Genomic DNA, 26,762 nt, shown 5'->3' with positions numbered 1-26,762 from the left:
ATAGTTGCTCGAGTGACTTTTCCTAAACTTTGAACTGAAGATTTTAAGAAACTAAAATATTTGAAATCCCCCCTGCGGTGCACTGTAAGTGATGCACCTTGGCCTCATTAGACAAATTTGTAAGACAAATTAATAATGCAAAAAATAATAAATATATTATAAAATACACAAACTGCATGTATGCACTGTATATTTTGGGAATAAATATATTTTTAAAAAAGGAGACAGTATATATTATGTTGCAGTAAAACCCCATTTTAGAAAACCTTCAGGCTCTTTTTGTTTCCTTCCCCTTGCATGAGCTGCAAATCACATTGACACAGAACACTACAAACATCAACACATTTAAAATACTGTTTAATATCATATCATTTCAAGCATACAAAGAGAAAAATATGACATTTCATCTGAATAACAGGCCTGCACCCAGTTAAGGCTCTCACTTTTTTCCTCAGTTAAAGAAATGTTCATAGAAATTACGTGTTAGAGTCTGACGACTGAGAAAACTTCCAGCATTTAATGAACTTCAGTGTCTTCTGGCGTCAAAAATTCTACTGAAACAGCACATTTGACAATGATGTCTGTCAGTTATTGGTTTCACAAAGAGGACATCTCTCACAGACACTTGATCCTTCATAGACAGAGACTGGAGCTAGAAACATTTTCCAGCTTTAGTGAGTTTGTACATTTGTTGAATGGAAGAAAACATTTGGTTAGATCTGTAGCACAGGAACAAGGTGGTTTTTTTTAGTTTTAACGCTGGAGGTCAAAGCTTACTGGGATACTTTCAGTGCTAGAAGGAGTTCTCACATCTGTCTTAAATGCTTAAAACATCAACAAATGCTGATGTCAGTTTTTTGCTCTTCACTGAAGCAAAATGAAAAGGTTCTTCATTTCTTCTTCTTTTTCCTTTTCCCTTTGTTATTACTCTGATGCTCCAGATCAAGTGCCCCCTGACTGCTGTTGTCTTGCTTCTGATCTTTAGACCATTCCCTCTGCAGCTGCTGGAGCAAATCGGGCGTCAACAGCCCGTCTCTCACCAGACGACTAGCCAGAGAGCTGTCCATCATCTGTCCTGAGGCTCTCTGTCCCCTTTGACCTCTGCTTCCAGTCAAAAAATGTGTGCTGCCAGTTCCCCTTCCTGTCTGGCCATGCCTGTTGCTCTGCGCCTGCAGTGGGTCAGTGACTGTTGTGTCAGAGGCTCTGATGAGCCGGGTGATATTTCGCACACCCTGCTGGATGATATCATCAAGTTCCCGCTGGATTTCTCTAATTGAGGCAGTATCTGGAAACATGTCCATGAAACGGTAGCTGCGGAGGCACGTAGACACAGATAAAGAGGATTAATATGGCAAAACTGGAAATTACGACAACAAAGAAGAGTTCATACAAACAAACACATCGTGATCGCATATTAAAAAGGCATAAAAACAGGTGAGGCAACTTGCCAAAGGTGGAAATATAAAGCTACCTTAACCAGAGGTAGAGATCCAACACGTCATGGACAGCTTCCAGGTGAACCAGGTCTTTAATGTTTTTAGGTGGAGCCAGAGGCCAGCTGATGTGGCGACAGACCCAGTCAAACGTCAGGGGTTCGTCTCGACTGAATTGACGGGCAAACTGGAGAAGAAACATGATTGATCCATCAACAGTGCAGATGACATGCTGTACACACTCAGATAATAAAGTAAATGTTAAACGTATACTTTATTTGTGTTGAACACAGTTTTAGTATTTATTATCTGATCACAGTTTTATTTACAGAACCAAATTACCTTCTATAGGTGCATCGCTATTGCTCTAAACTAAATACTCGGAGCCTTAGCACACACAAACAATAGAAATACGCAGAACTTAACCCTTAACCTCAAAGGTTGCTCATTCATGGGAATTTTATCTACTCTTGTTTTATCAGTTTGATAAGACCATAAAAAGAATCAGGTGTGACAGGAGGGTTATTACACCAATGCCTCACTGGGTCAACTTCCTTACCCTCGTTTCATCATTTTTACTCTCCTCATCAGCACCCTCTACTGCTCACTCCTGTCCTTCCACCATTAACCTTAAATCTCTGCAGCCTTCTAATGTTTACATCCACTCACTCACCTTAAGGAAGGAGGTACATACAAAAGGCTGCTTTTTGTTGATGGGAGCAGTGCAGAAGACGTAGCGTGACCTCAGGTTAAGCGGTATGTGCTGAATCATGTCCGCCAGAAACTTAAAGTCGTCAATGTTGCAAACAAAATACAAACCGTCCACCTGAGAGAGGCTGACAAATATGTCCTGAGAAGGGGGCGAGAGAACGAGAGCATTTACAATCTTGAATAAGACGTGGCTTTAAAATGTCGAACAGTAAAACTGAAATACAAAACGTGCATTTTCCTTTATGTACCCATTCACAGCTTAAACACATTTGTATTAGGGTGCATTTTGCTTCATCATTTCAGCACGCATGCTGGACTTTAAAAAGGAAAGTTAGCTATTAGCGTCTTCAAAAAATAATAAAGAAATAAACTAATGACGATCCTTTGCTTTTAGTTTTAGCGGGTCTGCGCTGAAACACAAAACAATATTTAACTTTCATTTTTGCTACAAAGGGGAAACTGAAAATATTAGTGCTGTCAATAGATTAAGAAAAATTAACCAATTAATCGCAATTACTTGATCAATAGCCTGGTTGCAATTACTTTTTTTTAACGTCATATTTAAGCTTGTAACTGACATTTATGCAATATAATGAAGTAAATGCAGAACAAACAAAGAATGTGTGCTTAAAAAGAGAATTTGAATAGTTTTCTTCAATCTTTTAGCAAAGGTTAAAAATGCGCATGCAGTTAAAACTTTTAATCGCGTTGACTGTGATGGCGGATAATCTGCGTTAACGCGTAAAAATACTTTTATGCTACTAAAAAATGACAACAGTTTTGTCATGAAAATGTTCTTTTATCAAATTTAATATTGACTTTAATATTGACTTATTGAATCCAAATCATAATAAGAGTACAGAAGAATTTATTGATTCCATGTACAGCATAGGTTTATTTCCACTGATAACAAGACCGACCAGAATAACATCTCATTGTGCAACTCTATTAGATAATATATTTACAAATATAATAGAAGGAAAGATAAAAAGTGGGCTGTTAATCAATGATATAAGTGACCATTTACCAGTCTTTGCATCGTATAATTGCCATTATAAAGTGAACAACGATGGACATAAGATTATTTACAAAAGAATAAGAACAGAGAAGACCTTAAATTGTCTTAGAAATGAACTTTTAAAGCAAGATTGGAATATTGTGTATGAACAAACAGAAGTTAATAAAGCTTACGAAGGATTTTTAAGAACATTTAACACATTACTTGATAAAAACTGCCCAGTAATTGAAATCAATAGGAAACACAACTATGCAGGAAGACCATGGATGACAAAAGGACTACAAAATGCCAGCAAAAAAAAGAATACCTTATATCGAGAATTCATAAAAAAGAGAACAATAGAAACTGAAATGAAGTATAAAACTTACAAAAATAAATTAACTAATATAATGAGATCCTGTAAAAGAGAGTATTACATTAAAAGGTTAGAACACAATAAAGATAACACAAGAGATATATGGAATGTATTAAACAGAATAATCAAAAATGAATCAAGGAATAATGATTACCCTGGGTACTTTATAGAAGGGACAAGAAGTATTAATAACATGGAGGAGATAGTAAATGGCTTTAATGAATTCTTCGTAAACATAGGGCCAAAACTGGCAGAAGAAATAAAGGTTGATGGAATAGAAAGGGACACTGGTGAAAATATTGAAAGGAATAGTAGCTCAATGTTTTTAAGAGCAGTGGAAGAGAAAGAGATTTATGACATGGTTAGAGGACTTAAGAACAAAACCAGTACAGACTGGAATGATATTGATATGGTAACGGTAAAGACAGTTATTGATGGTATCGTAAAACCATTAAAATATATATTCAACTTGTCGTTTCAAAAAGGAGTTTTTCCACAAAAAATGAAAGTTGCTAAAGTTATTCCCATTTACAAAACCGGTGAAAGACATAATTTTACAAACTATAGACCAGTGTCAATACTCTCCCAGTTCTCTAAGATACTGGAAAAACTCTTCATAAAAAGATTTGACAGTTTTGTGGAAAAATATGAATTAATGACAGATAGTCAGTATGGGTTCAGAAACAACAGATCAACAGCTTTGGCACTGATAGATTTAATGGAAAAGATAACGGAATGTATGGATAATAAGAGGTATGCGCTCGGAGTTTTCTTAGATCTAAAGAAGGCGTTTGATACTGTTAATCATGAAATTCTATTAAAAAAACTGGAAAAGTACGGGTTTAGGGGAGTGGTTTTGGAATGGTTAAAAAGCTATGTAGGGAATAGGCAACAATATGTACAAATAAATGAATATAAATCTAATTTGATGGATATAGCTTGTGGAGTACCTCAAGGTTCAGTACTGGGTCCAAAAATGTTTATTATGTACTTAAATGATATCTGCAGAGTATCGGAGATTTTAAAGTTTGTAATATTTGCAGATGACACAAATATACTGTGTTCAGGTGTGGAGTTGCCACAGGTTTTGGAAATGATCACACAGGAATTAACGATATTAAAGAAGTGGTTTGATATAAATAAATTATCATTGAATCTAGATAAAACCAAATTTATGTTGTTTGGAAACCAAAAGAAAAACATCGAAGTAGAAATATGTGTTGACAATGTATATTTAGAAAGAGTAAATGAAATAAAATTTCTTGGGGTGATCATTGACCACAAGCTCTGTTGGAAGCCACACATTACTTATGTTCGGGGGAAATTGGCACGGGGCATTGCCGTCCTGGGGAAAGCAAAGCATGTGTTGGATCAGAAAGCACTGCACATTTTATACTGTGCTTTACTACTGCCATATATGAGCTACTGTGTAGAGGTCTGGGGAAACACATACAAAAGTAACACACAAACAATAACTATAATACAGAAAAGGGCCATTAGATTAATAAATAATGTAGGGTACAGGGACCATACAAATGCACTCTTTGTCAAAATGCAAGCTATTAAATTCCAAGACTTGGTGAAGCTTAAAACAGTGCAAATAATGTATAAAGTAAGAAATAAATTGCTTCCCAAAGAAATCTGTAAATTGTTCATAGAAAGAGAAGGTGGGTATAACTTAAGAGGGAAATGGAATTTAAAAATACAAAGTGCTAGAACAACTTTAAGAACTATGTCAATCTCAATTGCAGGAGTTAAATTATGGAACAGTCTAACAGAAGAAATAAAAGACAGTCAAAACATAAAACAGTTTAAAGTAAAATATAAAAACCTAATTTTAAATAAGTATAAGAATGAAGAAAACGGGGTTAACCCAGGACGGTAATGTTGCTGGTAATGGTGTTGCGGTTCTTTTTTGGTTGTTTTTTTTGTTTTGTTTTGGTTTGTTTTGGTTTGTTGTTTTTCCATAACTTGTGTATCTGCAAATATACACATTCTGTATTTTTCATATGAAAGAAACTATACTGTGGTGGGGCTTGCTAATTTCTTGTTTTTGATTTATGTATGTTATGTTTTGTTTTACTTCATATGTTTATATGTTTCATATGTTGTTTGTTTAATTTAAGACAAAAAAAAATTAAATGAATGAGAGGTAAAACTTGAGGGGGTAGGGACAAATAAGTAAATACTTCAGCCTACTCCTTTTCAAACAAATAATGGAATGATATTTTGTAATGATTGTGAAGGCACATGTTTGAAATGTTTGAAATAAAAATGAACTGAACTGAACTGAACTGAACTGAAATTATTTCATGTAGTGTAATATAGAAAGGATACATGCAGCAGTCAGTTGTATTTGTTTACATTTAGGCATTTCAGATCTTAAGTCTTAACCAGACTTAAACAGACTTTTTCAGGTGGTTTCACAAACTGTTGAGGAAAAAAAAACTGCGACTAACAGTCCCAAATAAAAACATGCAGCTCCTGAAAAATTCACACTACAGTAAAATACCAGCTTCTGTTTCAATCTAAAGACTGCTCAGGCTTTATTTTACCACATTACCAACTATTTAACCCATCTCAGTAAACTCTACTCACTGATGAAGACCATGAAATGTAGCTGGAAAACTACAAATCTTTCCCCCGTTTTTATGTATTTATTTTTTATTCTGCTGTTTGAAGGTCTATAATGAACATTTCAATTCTCGCACTGATCACTAAACGAGTGGCTCTACTCACAACAAGGTTGGACAGCGTTGCATCGGGCAGATGGTAAGCAAACATCTCTATCTGCTCTGCAGTTGGATGGAGTCCTGCAGTCTGAGGCAATAAATTGGAGAATAAAATGAGAAAGATGTGTTATTGCAGGAATGCTGAAAGTAGATTTTGTGTTTGTGTGTAAAATGATCACCTCTATAGGATCGACAGAGTGACTGAGTATTTCTTTGAGCACGGGGAGATCGTCTCTGTGCATGGTTGTAACTTCTCCCTCTTTAAACTTGGAGGAGAACCTGCAACAGGTGGCAGAAGATGGAGTTTAATATAGTGGCCTAACAGAAGCTCAAAGGGATTGTCTGCATTGTTGTATCAAAGGAGGCTGACCTCCCAGCACGGCCAGCAATCTGCAGAGCCTGAGAAGTGCTGATGGTCTCCATCTGTTTCTCCCCTTTCTCATTAACGTTAGGCTTCACCAGACTGTTGAAGATGATGCGTTTTATACTCCTGGAGAGAGAGAAGGGGCGGTAGGGTGAAGTAAAACAGAAAGGTAAGCACACAGATGAACAATATCCTATATGGCAGAAAGCATGCAACCACTTGAAAGAGAGAAAAAAAAAAGATTGATATGGCTCTAAAAATATTCCATAAAGTATGTTTTGCACTTACAGGTTAAGCCCCATGCCTATAGCATCTGTAGCAACCAGAATCTTGCAGGGGTCATCAGGGTCATTAAATTTCTTTGCCTGGGACAGCTTGGTGCCTGTAAATCAAAATTTTGACATTTAACCATTTTTCTCTTAAAAATTGACTAAACTGACTTATTGGCTCAGTTCTACACAAAGGCATACACTCACTGGCCATTTCATTAGACAGACCTCTTCAGGTGCTCATTAATGAGTTGCGTTTACCCATGTTACGCATTTTTAAAAATGTCATCTGGTCTTTTGAGTCACCAGTTTTGCTTGGACGTTCATTGGATGGTTGGGTCAGAATTTTGCATAAGCAAGACAAAACCATGGATGCATCCTGCCTTGTAACAATTGTTCAGGCTGGTGGTCGTGTTATAGTGTGGGGGGTATTTTCTTAGGCCCTTAGTACCATCTGAGCATTGTTTGAATGCCTGAGTACTGCTGCTGACCATGTCCATCCTTCTATGATCACAGGATACCCATCTTCTGATAGCTGCTTCCAACAGAATAAAATAAAGCTCAAATAATCTCAAACATGATAGTGAGTTGACTGTTCTCATATAACCTCTACAGTCCACAATCCAACAGAGCACCTTTGGGATGTGGCAGAACAGGAGATTAACATCTCGGATGTTCAGCTAATAAATCCGCAGCAACTTTGTGATAAAAAGCTCTTCCAGCACCTTCTTTGATCTATGTCATGAAGAATTAAGACAGTTCTGAAGACAAACGGGGCTTCAACCCAGAACCAGAAAAGCGTACCTTAAGAAGTGACTAATGAGTGTAAGCATTCAAGTGACAAATATAAAACCACTTAGATACTCACCTGGAGGTAGGCTCCCATAAATTACAGCACATTCTTGCCCTCTGGCCTCGATCTGCCTGCTGATAGAATAGATGTCATTTTTACTAAAGCACACGATGCAGTCTCCTGGCCTCAGGTTGTCTAATGACTCCACAGCATGATCCAGTATTGAGAAAGGAGTTAGACGCTGGTAATTGTGAACCTGCAGAGAGAAGAAGACTGAGATGAGATGAGAAAAAGGGGATCGCCAATGATGAGGTTAGAAACATCAGCCAAAATCTTTTCTTTCAGATGTCGCGTCCATCACAGTCTCACCTCCACCTCCTCTCCAGTGGTGAACATCAGCTCTTTGATAAAGTCTATGGCTGCAGGTTCCCCACACACGTGGATCTCCTCTGCACAGAGACCTGCACAAATGCACAGAATAATAAAGTAATTTAGGTTTAAAAAAAATAAAATAATAATTACGTTTCTGAGTATGTTGTACAAACCCAGCAGAGCTCTGGTCCATGCCCATCCTCTGGAAGGATCTCGGATCATTTGAATTTCATCGATTACAGCAACCTCATCTATAAACACATAAAACTGAGGTCAAAATCTACCTTTTAATCAGTTAACATACACAAAATTTCAATAACTACCTAATATGAATCGATAACCTCTCCATTTTCTTTTTAAAAAATATATTCATTTTTTCAGATTAAAAGAAATGTATCCTTTCTAGAGCAAGGTTTCAAACTTCATTCAGAGCCATCCTTTATAGTTTAATCATACGTGGTTATAAGGGGAATATTTGTTTCCCATGACAGATTATTTATTAACATCACAGAAACTCAGGTCAAAGAAAGAATATCAGAACAGTATCTAAAATATTGAACTGTATGTAAAGAACATTTACATAACGATTATCACACTTACACGGTGTAGTGACGCTGCACATCTCAATGGTGCAGGCCACATGACCAGCTGCTCGACCCTCTGGGTCCACGAAGGTCCTCTCCTCTCCAGTAACCAGGTCACATGGTACACCCTGAAGCACACAGAGAAAGTGCAATTAATGTCAGTATTAATAGAAACTAAGACACCTTGAGAACATACACAATGTGACCTTTCTCCACACACAAACACACTAGGACACATGAAAAGACTGATGTTTACACAGGAGCACAGTTACGTACAGCATCGTTGCTCTTCTCAAAGATCTCGTGGGCCAGCAGCTTCAAGGGGCCACAGTACACACCAGACTTAGCAGCCAGGTAGCGTTGGATGGCATGGTAGGTTTTACCACTGTTAGTTGGCCCAGCGTGGAAAATCACCTTCCTCTGGATGGCACGAGCCTCGGGGTACCTGGCGAGCACATAAATATGGTTTGGTAGCGGAAGCCAGAAAGCTTCTTTTAATGCGACGTGTGTGGCGTTTGGTCGGGTTTAAAATACACACCAGTTGGCCGGGACCCTGAGGTCTGAGATCTTTCTCAGGTCATCCATACAGTCCAACATGGGAAAGATGTGCTTGGCATGACGCATGAAGTATGGATAGATGTCATCTATATGACCTGAGAAAAGTCAGACAGAGGAATATTTCTAAATATAGCGGTCACTGAACAAACAGTTTCAACCAAGTAACAGTTACTCCATAAAGAGACAAACCTGCTCCACAGCAGATGTCGCTGAGGATGATGTGCAGGTCGGCAGGGAGCGACGTCATCTCTAGGATATACTTCCTGAAGCTGATGAAGGCCTGGTGGAACAGACGAGCTGCATGTGCATGGAGAGAAAACGGATAGCCAGAGATATCTGGTGTTAAATCTGTGCAAATTTCCCCGCTTGTGTAAATTTACAATTATCTTCCTAGCTATTCATTCCATTACTTTCCCATTGTTATGAGTATTGGATAATCCACTAAGTGTTGTCAATCAATTCTTTTATGCTGACAAAGAGAAGTTCCAGTCAAAAAGTTGTAGTCAATCATGATAACTAATGAGAAGATACTAGGCGTTGGCCATGTTATGTTAAAAGACACTGGAGAACCTTCAGCACCACTTATTAAAAGATTTAAGTGAGTCTATATATATTTCACCCTATGTGGATTAGAGAGAACCCTAAATAAATTCAAACCTTGATGAGTGTATGTAAAGTTCTGACCACATCTGTATATAACCTATTTGTCAACATATAAACAAGGTTATTAGACAGAGGAAATCTCTTTCTGGCATATGATCACTGGCTTGTGGCCTTCCATGGCTAAATACACACGATCAACAGATGAGTTTTTTTTCCCCTCACCATCCAAACCCGAGTCCGCTGCCAGCTTCTGCATCTCTTTCCTTTTGTAAAACCGATTCAGAACCTTCAGCAGCTCATCTGAATCACAGACACAAACAGCAGAGACGATGTTGCATCATCTGAGAAAATAACCCCCACCTTTATAATCATTCGCAACCAATAGAACAAGTATACACTTTAATAAAAAAAAAAAAAAGTTAAAAAAACAAAAAACAACACCCAGTATTATCTTGTACATTATTAAGTTCAGAGTAGTTTAACTGACCAACTTAGGTTTCGTTTACTCACTTTTATCCAGCGGCTGGGTGAGCTCTATTCCCACACCGCCGTCTGCCGAGGCGTCTGCCTTCAGGGAGACGGGGACAAACAACGAGGTGTCCGGAGGTTTCGGAGAGGAGCTGTTAGATGAAACATCCCTGCTCCAGACCACTGTACCGGGTCGATGCTGTCCCTGTAACAAACTAGACCCAGAGGACGCATGACAGCTACTGGTGGTGATGCGAGGGGTCCGGGAGTTAAAGTGACGCTGAAGCCGAGAAATGAAACAAACACAGCGGTTCACCGACATGTCGGCTGTGGGCGAGATCCTCAAGGACTACACAAAAAGTTTGCCAGGCTCACTCCATACGGCCAGGTAAGTGTGAATAAATGGCTCACACAGCAACAGAGGACGGTCAACACACTCCTCTTCCTGACCTGCTGGTAGCACAACGTGCTGCAGGACCAGTCCGTATATAGGCCCCCACATATGTGCCTGAGTAAAAAGAAAAAAAAAAAATTTCTGTCGAGATTAATGATTGTATAATAGATGGACGACATGGTGTCACTTCCTCAAACTGTACTAAAACCAACAAATAAATCGACAGTTTATGGGGAATATTATGTCACATACTTGGAGTTAGAGTCTGCGCAGTAGTGGTTTGGGGTGAAGTCGCTCCCTCCCACCAGTAAAACTGTTAAATGTGGATGGTTAAACTCCCTTCTCTAAGTTCCTGTTAGTAAATGATTTAATTTTTGATCGACATATTGGTTTGCTCTGCCTTACAGAAAGTTGGCTACAGCAGGATGATTATGCTAATTTTAATGAATCAAGGGTTAGAGTTAGATTAACTGGCAGAATCCTAGAACCACGGGCTGAGGAGGGGGAGTGGCAGCAAGTTTTCACTTCTTTTTTCTTTTCTTTTTTTTAAATCAACCATAGACCCAGACGGTTTTAATTCTTGTGAATGTCTTACTCTTAGCCTTGTCCTCTCTAACTGGGAACACTGATAACCAATTTTATTTGTTGTTATCTATTCCCCACCTGGCCTTTACTAAGATTTTCTCCTTCTCACTGTCTCTTTAGTACTTAGTTTAGGTAAAATAATTACTGTTGACGAATTTATCCATGTAGATGAAAATGACAGAATCAATACAGCATTTAATCTAGTATTAGATTTATTTGGATTCTCGCAAAATTTAAAAGAGCCCACCCATTGGAGTCTGGAGCTTGTTCTGACATGTGCCATAGAAACTGAATATTTAATAGAATTCCTTGAAAACCCAATTTTGTCTGATAATTTCTTAATATCGTTTAAATTTGCATTAATGGATTACACAGCAATGGGGAAGACATTTTATTATAGTAGATGTCTTTTTGCTGTAACCAAATGTAACAATATAATTTCTCTACTGTTACTTTCTTCAATACAGTGTGCCAACACAGTCACAGAGCTCTGTTGAAACAAGCTTTCCTTTAACCCTAACTAGTATTGACTTCACAAGTTTCTTCACAAACAAAATTTAACCATTAGAGGAAAAAAATATTCATAATCATCTCACAGATGTATCATTATGTTCAGCCTTTACCACAGGCCTTTAAGGTGGCAGTTATTAAACCATTAGTTGAAAAGTCCTCACTTGACCCAGTTGTCTTAGCATCTAACCAGATCCTTACGCTGAATGGCATTGTCTTGATCTACGGTAACATTGTGAGGAATCGTGGAGTCATTTTTGTGTAGTTAATGTGTTGTGTAGTCGTTGTTTTGTTTTGTGTGTCAGTGAGGGCACTAATGAATGTCACATAGGCAGAATGCAACGTGAACACTGTCTCCAGGTGGAAAACAGAAAGAGTGATACACCTCCTGCTGTCAGGCCTGCAGGGTTTCTCCCTGTGGTGTTCTTCTCTGTCTTGTGGTGGACATTTTTATTTTTTTACTGGCGCAAATAATTTGTGGGGCATCTTATTGTGATACCTGATTGTTCTCTCATTAAGTAGTTTTTTTTTTTTTTTTACTTTTAACTAGTTTTAAAAATGTACAATTTATATTTGCATTTCAGGTTATGAAAATAATTTACTAAACATGTCTGTGGTTTCAGTAAAAAGAAAATATAAGTACTACTAGGATTTTATGTTTTTGTGTGATTTCAAATCAGTTGTGTTAATACAGTATGTTAATGAAAAAATAACTGCAAATTCAGACATGTGAGGTTGTGCTGAAAAGAATGATACCAAGCAAGGCAAGGTAAAAAACAACAACAACAACCAAAAACAAAACAAACAATCAAAAGTAGCCAGAAATGGCCAATTATATTTTAGACCTCAGAATATTAATCCAACAAATCATGAAAAACTGTGTTAACACCTTTTAAATGTTCTACTTATTGGGTACATATTTATTCATTATACAAGCTATACATTACATAATATTAAAATTCACATGTTTAATGTAACTGAAATGTTTCATTATGTGGGCTACATGAATTAATAAAGAAGTTATATGAAACATGGGTATACTTACTGCATTTTACTCTTTATAACCATATGTAACACCTACATATGTGTTTAAAAAAGGCTTTGATTTTGTTACCCCATTTGATTTCCATGCCACCCTTGAAGAACTTCTCTAGATCTGCCTGTTTTCACAAAGTATATAGTCAGGACTGGATCAGGTGACTCTGAATCCTCCCTTAGTTACACCACATTAGGCTTAGGCTGCTTGGGGCTTGCATTGAGTCTTTCTTCTTCACTCAGCTATTTCAATCATGATGGGCTTATATACCACTCTGCATTAAATCATTGGTTATTATTAATCTCTGATGCTCTTCCACAGTGTTTCTTCTGTCCTCTCACTTTCCCCATGACCCCCAACTGGTTGCAGCAGTTGGCTGCCCCTCCCTGATGTCACAAACACTTCACATGATTCCCAGATAAAGCACAGAAGCTCTGGACTTCTACATAATGATACTATATTCAGTCCTGTAGAAACTTATATTATTAAAATGTATATTACTGTCTCTTGATTACCCTATGCCAAATAAAACAAAATATTACAAAACACTGTTCTACATTAAAGTTTTTAGTTCAACATACAAGTGAAGACCTTTGACCGTCTATCAGATTTTATTTAATGTTGTCAGAGAAAGATATCATTTCACTTTCATGAAGGGGACTACATGTCAGTGTTAAAAGCAGAAGCCGTCTGTGATCAACAGCTATCTTATACACCAAATTCAGTTACTGTTTATGCTCCTGAATGTAAAGAGCAGCGTGTAAATGGTCAAAGATAAGGATATATACACTATTACTGCCAAAGCTATTTGCCTTCACACACATATGAACTTGAGTCCCATCCCATTCTTAATCCATTGGGTTTAATATGAAGTAGGCCCACCCTTTGCAGCTATAACAGCTTCAATTCTTCTGGGAAGGCTTTCCACAAGGTTTAGGAGTGTGTTTATAGGAATTTCTGACCATTCTTCCAGAAGTGCATTTGTGAGGTCAGACACTGATGTCGGACGAGAAGGTCTGGCTCGCAGTCTCCGCTCTAACTCATCCCAGAGGTATTCTATTGGGTTGAGGTCAGGGCTCTGTGCAGGCCAGTCAAGTTCATCTACACCAAACTCATTCATCCACGTCTTTATGGACCTTGATTTGTGCACTGGGGTGCAGTCATGTTGGAGCAGGAATGGGCTATCCCCAAACTGTTCCCACAAAGTTGGGAGCATAAAATTGTCCAAAATGTCTTGGTACGCTGAAGAATTAAGAGTTTCGTTCACTGGAAGTAAGGGGCCAAGCCCAACTCCTGAAAAACAACCCCACACCATAACTCCTCCTCCACCATACTTCACACTGGGTACAATACAGTCAGACAAGTACTGTTCTCCTGGCAACCGCCAAACCCAGACTTGTCCATCGCATTGCCAGACAGAGAAGCATGATTCACCACTCCAGAGAACACGTTTCCACTGCTCTAGAGTCCAGTGGCGGTGTGCTTTACACCACCGCATCCGGTGCTTTGCATTACGGTTGGTGATATAAGGCTTGGGTGCAGCTGCACAGCCATAGAAACCCATTTCATGAAGCTCTCTTCGCACTGTTCTTGAGCTGATCTGAAGGCCACATGAGGTTTGGAGGTCTGTAGCAATTGACTCTGCAGAAAGTTGGCTACCTCTGCGCAGTATGTGCTTCAGCATCCACTTCCCCCGTTTTGTAATTTTACGTGGCCTCCCACTTCGTGGCTGAGTTGCTGTTGTTCCCAATCGCTTCCACTTTGTTATAATACTACTAACAGTTGACTGTGGAATATTTAGTAGTGAGGAAATTTCACGACTAGACCTGCTCGACAGATGGCATCCTATCACAGTACCACGCTGGAATTCACTGAGCTCCTGAGAGCGACCCATTTCTTACAAATGTTTGTAGAAGCAGTCTGCAGGCCTAGATGCTTGATTCTTTTTTTTTCAATCACTTCCTGTGGCCACGGAAGTGATTGGAACACACAAATTCAATGATTTGGATGAGTGAATACGTTTGGCAATAGAGTGCATCATGATACCAGTTACATTATTATATCATTCCTTTGTTTTTGTCTTTAACTTTCTCATTGAAACAGCTTTTGACCTTTTTTATCAGTTAATTTTGGATTTACAGTAAATTCACTACAATATTAAATGAGTGTATTCAGCATTAACGGTTAAAATGTGGGAAGATTTGTCTGCTGTCACTGGATCGTGCTGAAGTCTGAATTTGAGGGCAGCTCCTGTAATCACAAACAGAAAAGAATCATCAATCAAATGTGAAGTTTATTCCTCAAAGCTGAAATGAAGTTTGATCCTTCTCAGTCCTCACACACTTCAGGTTCATAAGTTCTGAGCTTACATTTTTTTCAGTCTACAGTTTTGCTGACAGCTAACAGGTGGACTGTTTGTTAAAAAAAAAAAAAAGACAAAGCTCTATAAATATAAACAGATTATCAAGTATAATATTTCACCTTCGAGTTGTTGATTTACAAAGATGAGCTGATGGGACAGGTTTCCAATCCTGGTTTAGTTGTGTTGCTGCATCAGGGTCATCTGCAGGAAAACTCAAAGAAACATATGGCGGTTTTATGACCACGTTTGAGCTGTTGCTTTAGCATTGAACAATATATATTAACGATTCATATTATTTCTCTCAAAGGATGTAAGCTGCACAGAGTACGGCACATGTAACTGTGTTAGCAACAAACTGAGATATTAGCTAGAGACTCGAGCTGATATTACAGGCAGTTTGTGAATGAATTAATACCGTGAGAATATTTTCAATCCCCTCAATATTTCATCTTTGGTGATTACAGCGTTTAATCTGTTCATGTGAGGTTGTAGAAGTGCATGACACGTTTGTTGTGTTCTAGTGTTACTGTTTGGAGAGAGGAAGCTGTAGAAGAGTCCAGCTCACTCATGTCACAGTAATGCATGATTTAGACGTCTGCAGGGAGTCTGCAGAACTAAGGGAAACACTGGTTTGTGACTGAGTAGTGGTGTGCAGGATTGGAAATTTTGGTATTGATCTGATACCAAGTAATACAGGGTCAGTATTGCTGATACCAATACAGATATGTTTTTAGCCTCTAAACGCCTCATCTTAAACTACCTGCAGCCGGTTTGATCATCCTTCAGCTCCGTACAGTCAAAGCAATAGAGCTAATGTCTGGACTACAGCAGATACTTTAATTAGCATCAAAGCACAAGAGAGTGATTTCTGTATTCAGGGTAAATTCATTCATGTGCACAGATTAACTACCGAACAACAGCTTTCTCCCAACTGCTCTTCTTAGCTAGCTAAAGGCGTTTGTTACTGATTAGCGTAGAAACACATTTAATTCACCCAAAAAGTGCAACGACGCCTCAGGACCTTCTGTCGGTTAGTCCGGTTTACTGCAGACCACCTCACCTCAGTTTGAACTGCCCCTGCTCTAGCTTCTTCTTCGTTGGAGGTCAATGCTGGTTGGCAAACCACACTTACAAGTGCATTACCGCCACCTACATGAGTGGATGGTGGACCTGCTGGGTGTTTCCCTCTTCAGTGCAGTGCAGTTTAAACCTGTATGTCCTATTCTCAAGCGAGTAAATAACATCTCTTCCTCTGGGTTCCTTCCATATCCATAGAGTTAAATTTATTAAGAAAAATGTTTTTCCAACAAGTTTTATGCATCAACTTATCCAAAGACAGAAGCCTAAAAGAATATTCATTTTGTTTTATGGTATTTGGGGAATCAAGTATACTTTTAGCCATTATCAACCTACCTGCAGATAGAATTGAAGAATTAATTATTACACTAAATTGATCACAAAGACAGCCCACAGCATGACTTTGATTTTTCGAAGCTTTATTTCCTTATGTTCTCAACCATCCTATCCTTTTTTCAAACAGATGTGGCCCCACAGGCCTGTCAGATGAACTCAGGTACTCTTTCATCATCTCTCTGCAGAAATGCACTGGGTTAAAGTAATTTAAAATTGAATCCATTACTTGTTTAATAGTATTTAACAGAATTACTTTTAGCGGTTTTAACTGTGCCGGGACTACTGCTGAGCAATTACACTGACAGTAACCTAGTATTCTGATCAGCGTAAAAGCTACTGATTGATCCTGTAAATTACCCCCTGGTATATTTGTACCCTTGGTTGGAATTCATTGGTCTAAATGCACTTTCTGTCATCCTAAAAAAATAAAAAAAAAAAGTTCAGTATAAATCAACTTTATTTATGATTCATTTTTAGCTAGATATCTGTGTTTAGTGTATATATTTATATATGTATATATATATACACACACACACACACACACATATACACACATTATCATACACACGCACGTGCGCGCGCACACACACACACACACACACACACACACACACAATGGCATGATCAGACATTGTGTAAAGATAAACATGCAGTAGATAAGACGGGGGCCGAGAGTTTTGGCTTTTAAGTGTTTCTCCTCGTGACCTTGGACAGTCTTTAAAGAAAACCATTGAAACCCTATTTATACAGTATTCAGAAAGACAAAATATTTCTGCCAAGCAAAAAGAAGTGAAGAGAGGGTTTTTTGCAAATAAATTACAGTTTTCAGACAAGAGAGAACCAGACTCCAAGGCTGGACAACGAAGAGCTGGAGTGCAGATCAGCATTCAGACTTTTCTGAGGTGAAAAGCAGCACAGCTTCATGATCCATATATGAAAAATGGGGAACTAAAGCTACAAGTATTTTACATATAAAGTCAAACAAAGCAAACAAACAAAAAAATGTAGTGAAGTATAAATGTGTGTATAGTTTGTGTTACAGACTCAGGATATCTCTGAGGTGAAGTTGTCCTTGAGTGATGTTTGCTTTCAGCGTCCATGCCTCTTTAGTACAAAGGTAAGCATGACAGGGGAAAAGTGCAAATGGATCAAAGCTGAAGGGCAAAAATCACCCAACACATGGGACTGAACAGTGTCTTTAAAGCAGGACCTAGACTACAGGTCTGAGCATCACAGTGGAACATTGTTGGATTTGACAGTATAACCATACTGCAACTCTTCCAGTGCTTACAACAGCTGACGCGAGCCATTCATCACATTAGTATTTCAAGCACACTAAACCAACAGGTTCAATAAAACAGCATGAAAAAAAAGAAGAACAGCGAGTCTACAGGCTGCTGATCATCATTAACCACTTTGTTTCTAATGAATCAAGTTGTAAACACAAAAAGTGTCTTTTGATGTAACAGAAATGAGTTTTTTTTCAATCCTTGCTTAAAAGTTCAATTCACCCAAATTTCAAATAGACATATCTTCTTTAAATTTAACAAGTCTGACTTTTGAGCTTTTTTCCTCTAAAAGGAGGTCAGAGGAATTTCCTTATAGTGCTAAAGTACTAAAGAGAAAAGACAAAGCTTTTCTTATTTGGAACATGGGTGAAGCAAACTTTGAGTTATCTAAGATTACAGGTTAGTGATAGAAAGTGCAGTAAAAATTCAAACTGAACGGGTGTCGTAGCAGCCAAAGACATGAACAGAGAAACTACACCTTCAGATATTTGTGGAGGAATTCCTGATGCAAGTTGTTGAAAACTGACATCTTCATTGATCTGCATATGTTACACCTGAAATGTGTGAAATGATGTATTGATGATGCTTGTGGCATTAGTTCATTAATCAATCAGAGAATCAAAAATCAAACATAATCAATTCTCCTTCTCCAGTGTGAGGATTTGTTGCATTTTTCTCCATTGTATGATTGTATATTGACCATCTGGCACTTTGTAGTCTTAGAAATAAATAACTGCTAGCTGAGGTTCAAAATGATGATTTTATGAACCTGATGTCCACGGTGAATGACGTTTTCCTTATTGAAATGTGTTTTGGACTGGAGCTAGAAATGTGTAAAACATCAAACAAGGGGTAACCTTTCTGTTGGGCTGGAAGCAGTTACAGTAACGAAAATATTTAACTGAGAAGTTCCTTCTTTTCCCAGCTCCATGGATGAATAACACCTGATATGATTAAATGCAGAACTTGGGTGCTGACTCACATTCTTTGTTCGGGCTGATCCCACCCCACATCATGAATACCTTCACTTACTGGGTCCATCGAGACTCTAGAAAGTGACACTTTGTAGAGTATCTGGGCGAGATGCAAGAGGAAGTCCAAGAGCAGTGCTGTTCAGAAAGCAAACAAAAAGAAGCTCCTGCTGCAGAATAACAAGATAAAATGGTGCGTTGGTCTGTAGCGCTCTCTTCTTTTCCGTCTTTGCTCCTGTTTTATTCCGCATGAAACCCGACTGTATGGCTTCAGTTGTGTGTGCTTGAGTGTGTTTGCAGTCCGAGACGTCAGGATGATAAAAAGGCTGTCTCATTGTTCGTTACTTGGGTTGGTTTGTTTTGCGCGCTTGCCTTGACATGTAGCATTCAGCAGACTCTGACTGTGTGCATCTGTATGCGAGTGTGTCTACGTCCTGGGGCGGGGCGCGAAAGAGAGTGATGATGGGCAGCTCACACCTGAAGCTGTGAAGTGGTGCGGGGGGCGGGGAAGGGGGATGCCTGAAGGTGTGTTACGTGTATTTATGAATACAGACATTTCTCAGTCCAGGAAGAGAGTGGGGGCAGGCCTCACATCTCTGGCTGTTCAGCAGTGACGAGCTGTGGTGCGTCTGCATGTATTATCAGTTCTTAGCCCGGCCCTCACATCTCTGGCTGCTCTGCAGTTACCGGCTGGGTTCGGGGCTCGGGAGACTCGTAGCGCTGGTGGAAGTTTCTTTTCCTCAGCTTCTCTGGAGCTTTTCTCCACAAAACAATCTCCTAAACACAGACACAGAGCAGCAAAAATAAAAATACGGTAATGCATCTTTTTAAATGTAGAACTATTCATGTACTTATCATATGGAAAAGTTAAGCAAGCTGGAGGTCAGGGTGGGGCTGCATATTGCACATCGGCACAGAGCCACACACCACAATTAAATTACATTAAACTAAAAACAGCAGTTGCTGAGATTATAACGGCTGCAGCCAATTCAACTTAATGTCATTTTAATTATGTCAAAATGATGCATCAAAGAGATAATTAATAAATGTGCCTAAGACACTATACGTCCTTTATCCCTTGCCCCCCCCCCCCCCAGTATTAATTTGTGCAGGAATCATATTTTGCCTTGTCTGATAAACCTGCTTCCACTTGCGTGAGTAATGCTGCTGGAAGTCATTACATCAGTTCATGCCAAGTTCAGAGCGTCGTCAGTGTGGCCTTTTGTTTTTTTTAAGGAATTTTTTGTTATTTTCTTCTGCTAACACACACACACACACACACACACACACACACACACACAATTGCTTTTAGAAATGAAATCTAGATGTAATCAAGCACAATTGAAATTCAGTTCATCTTTTTATGCAACAGGAAATTTTTTTTACAAATGTGAAGTTAATATACCAACTAAGGTGGGCTAAATTATGGACGTGTACGTGAATGAAATCAACTGTGATTCAGTGCTGGTATATGTTGTATCCACTGGCCAATTCATTGGATATGCCTATTAAACTGTATAGTACAAGTATCTATTCAGCCAATCACATGGAAGCATGTAAACATGGTTAAGATGTCCAGCTGAAGTTCAAACTGAGCATCAGAATGGGGAAATAGGTCGAATTAAAAAGACTTTGAACGGGTTATGGCTGTTGGTGCCAGAGTGTCTGAGCATTTCAAAAACTGCTGATCTACTGTGATTCTCCCACAAATGGAACGAAATCAGGGTCAAAAAGTTATTTGAAACTAAAATTCTAAGTTTTGATATTTAAAAACATAAAAAATGTGTTAAAAAAAAAAAAACACAACAAAAACAGAAATGTTGCAAAAATGTGTTGTGAGCGTGTATCAAAGGGGAAGGGCGGGGCATAGACTAATGAGTGACACCTACTGTGTCACGTTTGTTACAAATTAAAAAGCGGTATTTTGATTGAACATGGCCACTGCTCGTTCACAGGATGCCGCCGGTACCACCCAACAGGTAAGAAACACGGTCTTTGATCATCTTGTGATGGACAGAAATAAATAATATACAGAAATGAACAGGCGAGTCTTAGATTTCTTTATGGCATTCATAGCTCTTTTAGCTCAGCGACCTACCAGCCAATCAGATAACAGTATTCCCGTAACAAAAGGGTTTGAAACAAAAAAAAAAATTACTTTGAAGCTGCATGAAAACAAATAATTTATTAAAAATAAAGTAATTTAGGTTTTGCAAACACATTTTGTTTTTGTTTCAAATATGAAAATAATTTCAGTTTCTAATCACTTTTTCAAATGAATGAAACCTTTGACCCTGATTTAGCTCCACAGTCATCTCTACAGCTGGCCCCAAAAAAGAGAAAATATCCAGCGAGCAACAGCTGGTCTGGAAATGGCTCGTTGAAGTCAGAGGTCAGAGGAGAACAGACTGACTGCTTTGAAAGGATCAAAAGGCAGCAGTAACTTAAATAACCACTTGTCACAACCAATGTATGCAGAGGGACATCCGTGAACCCACAACACATCGGATCTTGAAGCAGATGGGTTACAGCAGAAAGATCGCATTGGATGCCACTCCTGTCAGCTAAGAATAGGAAACTGCAGCTACAATTCAGAGAAGCTCACCAAAAATAGTGCTAGCAAGGTGCACCTAATAAAGTGGCCAGTGGCTGTAAATACATTAATCACTTTTTGTGATCAAAGCAGGATTTAAAAGTTCCTGGTGTTATTCTCTGGCCCACTTCTGTTTTCCTTTGTGCACTGCACATCCACAGCCCTGCTGTGCTGTCTAAGGTTACCACTCATTTAGCAATTAGCGTTACAGCATTAGGAATCAAGTGCATCATTATTTTGGTACCGGATCCCCTCAGTTTCCTGATGGAACTACAGATTCTAATAACAAAAATCAAAAACCCTGCACCTCTCTCCAGAAATAAATAAATATACACAATATAATTTCACAATCACACATATATAACAGAGCCCGTTTATTTGGAGTGGTGGTGACTTACCTGTTGTTTAAAGTATCTCCTGTCCTCTTCGTCCACCAGCACCAGATTAAGGAAGTAGCGTACAGAGAACTTCTTGTTGACATCCCTCATGGTGGGTGTCAAGTCATATCCTGTAAGGAAACATGAGAGACGATTAGATGTCACTAACAAAAAACAAAACAAAATAAAAAGCAAACAAAAACTGGCCTGTTTGACTGTTTCATGACGAGGGAAGTTAACAGGAAAAGCGATATCCTGATGATAGGAGTCTGGATCAGCACTCAACATAATAGCTGCCAAAGAGGAGATGAGCTCTTACCAGCCAAGAACAGTCTGATGGGAATTGATTCTCCTTTAACTGGGGCTCCATCCATGATCTCGTACTTAGCAACCGTCTCTGTCTCTGTGGTAGTACTGGGACCTGAAGAGGAGGACAAGGACTTTACTACCGGAGACAAAATATTAAAGTGGAGCAAAGTTTCCAGTACTCTTAGTGGGACACAGTTGGTTTACAGAGAAGAAAAGAAACCAGGTTTAAAAGCTGAGAGGAGATGAACTACAGAGTTAATCCAAGTCCACAATGACTTGTCATTTATATGCTCTATCTAGGTTACTTTATTTTTATATGTGGCTGCCCTGGATTCTCACCTATGCCTGTTATCTCCTTCTTAATGAGCTGCAGCTCCATGTGTTGGATCTTGATTCTGACCAGCAGGAAATAAATCTTCCCAACAATCACATCCTTGAGGTGGTACCTATAAGAAAGGCATAAATGCAAGTAAAGACAGCTCTTATTTAGATTTGGGATTTTGGGATTTTCTGCAGTGACAGAGATGATAACTTGTTCATTTGATAAGTTAAAGTCACATTGCTCTTACTTGGATTTATTGTATTCAAACTCGATGTGAAGACAGTCTTCTATGCCGACCTCCATTTTGATCGAATTGTTGACGTCAGGGTAGGTGGCTAACTGATGGACAATTAACTCGTATTCCTTCACCAAGTCAGACAGGCGCCGAACTATTGTCACCCTGAGGAAGTATCTGCAAGTCGAACACGACAACACACCAAGCTATAAAAGTCAGACTGAAATCATACAGATTTTTTTTTCTCTATTAGAAATAAAATGCATTAAAAAAAAAAAGAAGTAGCTGAACAAAAAAAAGCTTGATGGATACCATTGGTGCACAAGAGTGATGGCCAGCTGAGGCATCACTTAGTATGTTTTATATCCTGTTAACAATTGTCCATGAAAGTTTCACCTCAAACAAACTTGGCCTGAACATTTTAACATAAGTGTTCATGAACACTTATGTGTGTCATGTTCATACTCTATCTCAAAGGTTGTTTCTGTCTGCTTAATTTTTAATTAAATCTTATACAGGGTCATTAGTTTCTCTCTCCTGCACGATGTGTGTGTGTGTGTCTTTTAATTAAATAGTATCTGAGTCACACTTGCATGTGGAGAGTACAGTGTGGAGTGGAGGAGAGGAGAGACAGGCAAACTGAAAATAAAACAATTTGAATTGATGACATTTGATGACTTAACTGTAAATGAAGAAAAAACAAAAACATCCAAAAAGCGGTAATCTGTGTCACAGCGAGCTCACAAGCCCTGCACCTACTCAGTAGTAAAGACTATTGAGAAATCTGACAGAAAATAAACATTATATAATAGGTTGTGTCACCTTAGCCTAACGTTGGCTCCAGTATAGGACTCATAGGGCTTCTCCACCTGCATGAACTCAAAGTCGTAGCTTCTGTTCTGGGTGAGCTCTCCCGGTAAAGCCAACTCTTTGACCAGGTCCACAAACTCGTGGGTGTTGCTCTTATCAGAGAAAAGCTCTGAAATATAGCAGAGAGGATTCAGACTGGCTGAAGGTCTGATTGCTTTGAATTCACTTAAAAAACAAACAAAACAAAAAAAAACCCAAATCTGTATTTATTAGTTTTATTTGAGCATTTCATTCTCTTTCAACACACTGCACTCATTATCTTTGTCCCAAAGCAAATACAGTTGGAGGCGGGGGTTAGCGGCACTACGGCAGACCTGCACATGATAACCACATGCCCTGTTAAACCTTTCAGCCATGTGATAAAGCCACATTAACATTAGCATCAACCATGCTCACCTATCTGTCCAACAAACTCGATGCGGATCCCCTGGTGCTCCAGCCGCTTTCCTCCCTGCTTCACATTTAGATTCACCTGAAGAGGAAACATTTGTTGAGAACAAGTTTCTTCTTGCTTGCGTGAACTGGTGCTATATGAATAAAAGTGGACTGAACAGAAAGATAATATTCTGACATGCTACCAGCATAATGTTCCTTTAAAGGGCTTTTCTTTTATGATTATTGTGCATATTTCTTTATAACTAACATATATTCCTATTTGCTTGCCGACTTTCAACAAACCTGTAATAATTTCTTCTCCAAAAATAAATCTCCTCACATTTCTCTGCTTGACAGCTGTTAGGTAATCACGGTGAAAACTGTTTATTACAATCAACATCAATGGTGAATATCTTTCTGCTGTTACCACACTAACTGACCTTTTACTTGATTTTGAGTTGTGCTGGATAACAGAAGAAGTCAACAGTGAACAAGGCACATATCAGACTGCTCAATAGAGCTCATGCACAGCAACAGCAGACGCAAAGCCGAAGCCAAAGCAAGTCTTGCACGCTCATCAAAAGAATCGTAATTTCCCACTGGACTTAAAGCAATGAACCCAAAATAGACTGAGAAGTCCATTATACACTGACTGACTGAAACTATCTGCTGCACAGAAAATGAGAACAAACTTAAGCTATGCTTCACATGTGCAGGACCCACATTGTGACATGTGATAAATGACGCAAACACAGTTTACCTTTCCAGAAACCGACTCTCCATCGTAGAACAGGTAGTGTTTCTCCACTTTCCCATCTTCTGTTTTCAGCTCGGCCGTCTTTCTGTTCTCTGCATCATTCAGCAGTACATCTATCTCACAAACCGGCCCGAACAATCCTCCCAGGAAACTCTAGAAACACAAAAACATTCAGAGGATGAAATTTAGAGCAATCAACATGCTATGTAATCAAACATATGCTGCTTTTAAAACAACTAAAGAGAAATTGCAGCTAGCTGTAATAAGAAGCCCTGAGCTGTGCTGTAGCTTCCATCAACATGAATCTGCCCTAAAGACAAATGACTTTGTTTACACACAACCCCAACAACATGTTGCAGTGATAACAATGACAGTTATAGAGAGAGATGCCAGGTTAGTGTCCTCATCTGTGATGGAAGCTCTGACATGAATATCACATGTTAAAACCCACTATCTCACCTCCTACTTATTTACGGCATCTGTTATTGCCATAACAACCAATTCACCAGTCACTATCTGCACAGTCGCATTATTTTCCTCTGAGCTGGCACAAAGTCACAAACAAATGCTTCAACATGCAGAAGCAGCAAATCACCAAGAATGAGCTCAGTCATCAAGTATTTATATAAGATGAGAATCAACACTGAAGTAAACTCTTCATAGAACCTCCTACCCCCAAATAAAACAAATTATCAGCTACCCAATCACTATTGAAAGCCGACCCTCGAATCAATAAGCGAACAACCCTTTGCCCTTAATCAGAAAATGAATTGGCTTAATTTCTACGGTTATTGCAGTAATTCAACATGCATGTGACGGCACAACTTCACTGAGCTAACGATCAGCAACGTCTGCTAACAGTGAAATTTGTTTGAACCACTCATCTACCCGACTTTTTGACCGAACTCAAATACTTGCCTTAGCAATCAACACGTTTAACTGCTGGCATCATGCTGCTGGGCCATTAGCTAACCAAAACATCACGATCATTGAGAAAGACGGCCTCCTAGCGATGCTAATTCGACCAGCCCAGCTAGCTTTCTTTACAGGGTTGAGTATTAAAATTAATTGCTTCCTCAGAAAAACGGAAACTCGTGTTAATGTTATATTTTCATGAACAAGAAACACCAAACACCGCCTCCAATTTTACTGTAGCCTGACCAGCCAATGTTTGTTTTTACACTTACCATCTCGGCCGTCTAGACAGTTTTGCTAACAGCTAGCCTCGCTTCGTGTAGCCAGTCTGTCACTGAACTAGGGATAACCGTCATGTGACCCGAATCATGTGTATGTGGGCGGCCACGGATATAGAGGATTGGAGGTTGAAGGCACTCACGAATACCGGTACCACCTAACAATTAGAAAGGAAAAAAAAAGCCATAACCTGTATAGGTAAGGCTGCTGGTTGAGTTCATGTATTTGCTGTTGGTGCAGACTTTAAAGGTAGTTTTTGTAGTTACTTTCTGCACATTTTAACTAAAACATTCACCACCAGGGGGCAGCATAATTCTAGTTTTTGTTTGTTTTTTGTTACCTCAATTTCCTCTATAGATTTAGCTTTATTGCCCAACCCCCATTATAAAAAACTATTCTTAAAGGTTTGCCTGATTAATTAAAGATTATCCTGACTTACTATAGCTTCTTGTCGTTCCAGGTGTTTGCAAAACGTCTAGTTCAGCTATACTTAATTGGAAAAAACCCTGACGTGTGTAAGTCAGTATCAGTGGTGTAAAGCGAGGTGTGGATTCGCTGGCAAATATGAGGCATGTTTTGTAAGGGCAAAACCAAACCAAAAGATAATGCAACCTTAGAAACCAAGCGGGCTACACGGCGTGGACATGGCAGAAGCACTGACACAGCCAGTAGCATGTCTACAGGAAGGCAACATTTAAATGCGCTACATCAGGGGCAATTCCAAGCCCCAAGGGCCAGTGTCCTGCAGGTTTTAGATCTCACCTTGGGTCAATACACCTGAATCACATGATTAGTTCGTTACCAGGCCTCTGGAGAACTTCCGGACATGTTGAGGAGCTAATTTAGCCATTTAAATCAGCTGTGTTGGTTCAAGGACACATCTAAAACGTGCAGGGACACCGGCCCTCGA

At 39.0% G+C, this 26,762-nt stretch overlaps 2 protein-coding genes across 3 annotated transcripts; both read right to left on the bottom strand.

Moving 5' to 3' along the window:
* Positions 1-340: 340 nt before the first annotated feature.
* supv3l1 (SUV3-like helicase) lies at positions 341-10,945 on the bottom strand. Of its 2 annotated transcripts, none has more exons than XM_026170476.2 (16): positions 10,303-10,945; positions 10,015-10,092; positions 9,379-9,486; positions 9,170-9,284; positions 8,908-9,076; positions 8,648-8,759; positions 8,221-8,298; positions 8,045-8,136; positions 7,751-7,931; positions 6,902-6,995; positions 6,620-6,739; positions 6,429-6,528; positions 6,257-6,337; positions 2,107-2,283; positions 1,472-1,620; positions 341-1,311 (listed from the first exon to the last, which is right to left on the bottom strand). In XM_026170476.2, exons 1-16 carry the CDS (start codon positions 10,580-10,582, stop codon positions 891-893), a joined length of 2,355 nt encoding a protein of 784 aa, XP_026026261.2. In that variant the 5' UTR covers positions 10,583-10,945; the 3' UTR covers positions 341-890. The 2 variants fall into 2 exon arrangements, with proteins under 2 accessions (XP_026026261.2, XP_080155505.1); XM_080299379.1 differs by having other exon boundaries at positions 10,015-10,133; positions 10,303-10,426.
* Positions 10,946-16,999: 6,054 nt separating this feature from the next.
* vps26a (VPS26, retromer complex component A) lies at positions 17,000-26,098 on the bottom strand. The gene is made up of 9 exons (XM_026170455.2): positions 25,846-26,098; positions 24,662-24,811; positions 23,923-23,998; positions 23,479-23,635; positions 22,669-22,833; positions 22,439-22,545; positions 22,110-22,211; positions 21,812-21,921; positions 17,000-19,597 (listed from the first exon to the last, which is right to left on the bottom strand). Exons 1-9 carry the CDS (start codon positions 25,846-25,848, stop codon positions 19,481-19,483), a joined length of 987 nt encoding a protein of 328 aa, XP_026026240.1. The 5' UTR covers positions 25,849-26,098; the 3' UTR covers positions 17,000-19,480.
* Between the last annotated feature and the right edge of the window lie 664 nt (positions 26,099-26,762).

Source organism: Astatotilapia calliptera, chromosome 1 (assembly GCF_964374335.1).
Source record: "Astatotilapia calliptera chromosome 1, fAstCal68.1, whole genome shotgun sequence".
In the NCBI taxonomy this organism is placed as follows: Eukaryota; Metazoa; Chordata; class Actinopteri; order Cichliformes; family Cichlidae; genus Astatotilapia; species Astatotilapia calliptera.
The sequence above is the reverse complement of the archived record's forward strand: the minus strand, read 5'-3'. Positions and strand labels throughout refer to the sequence as shown.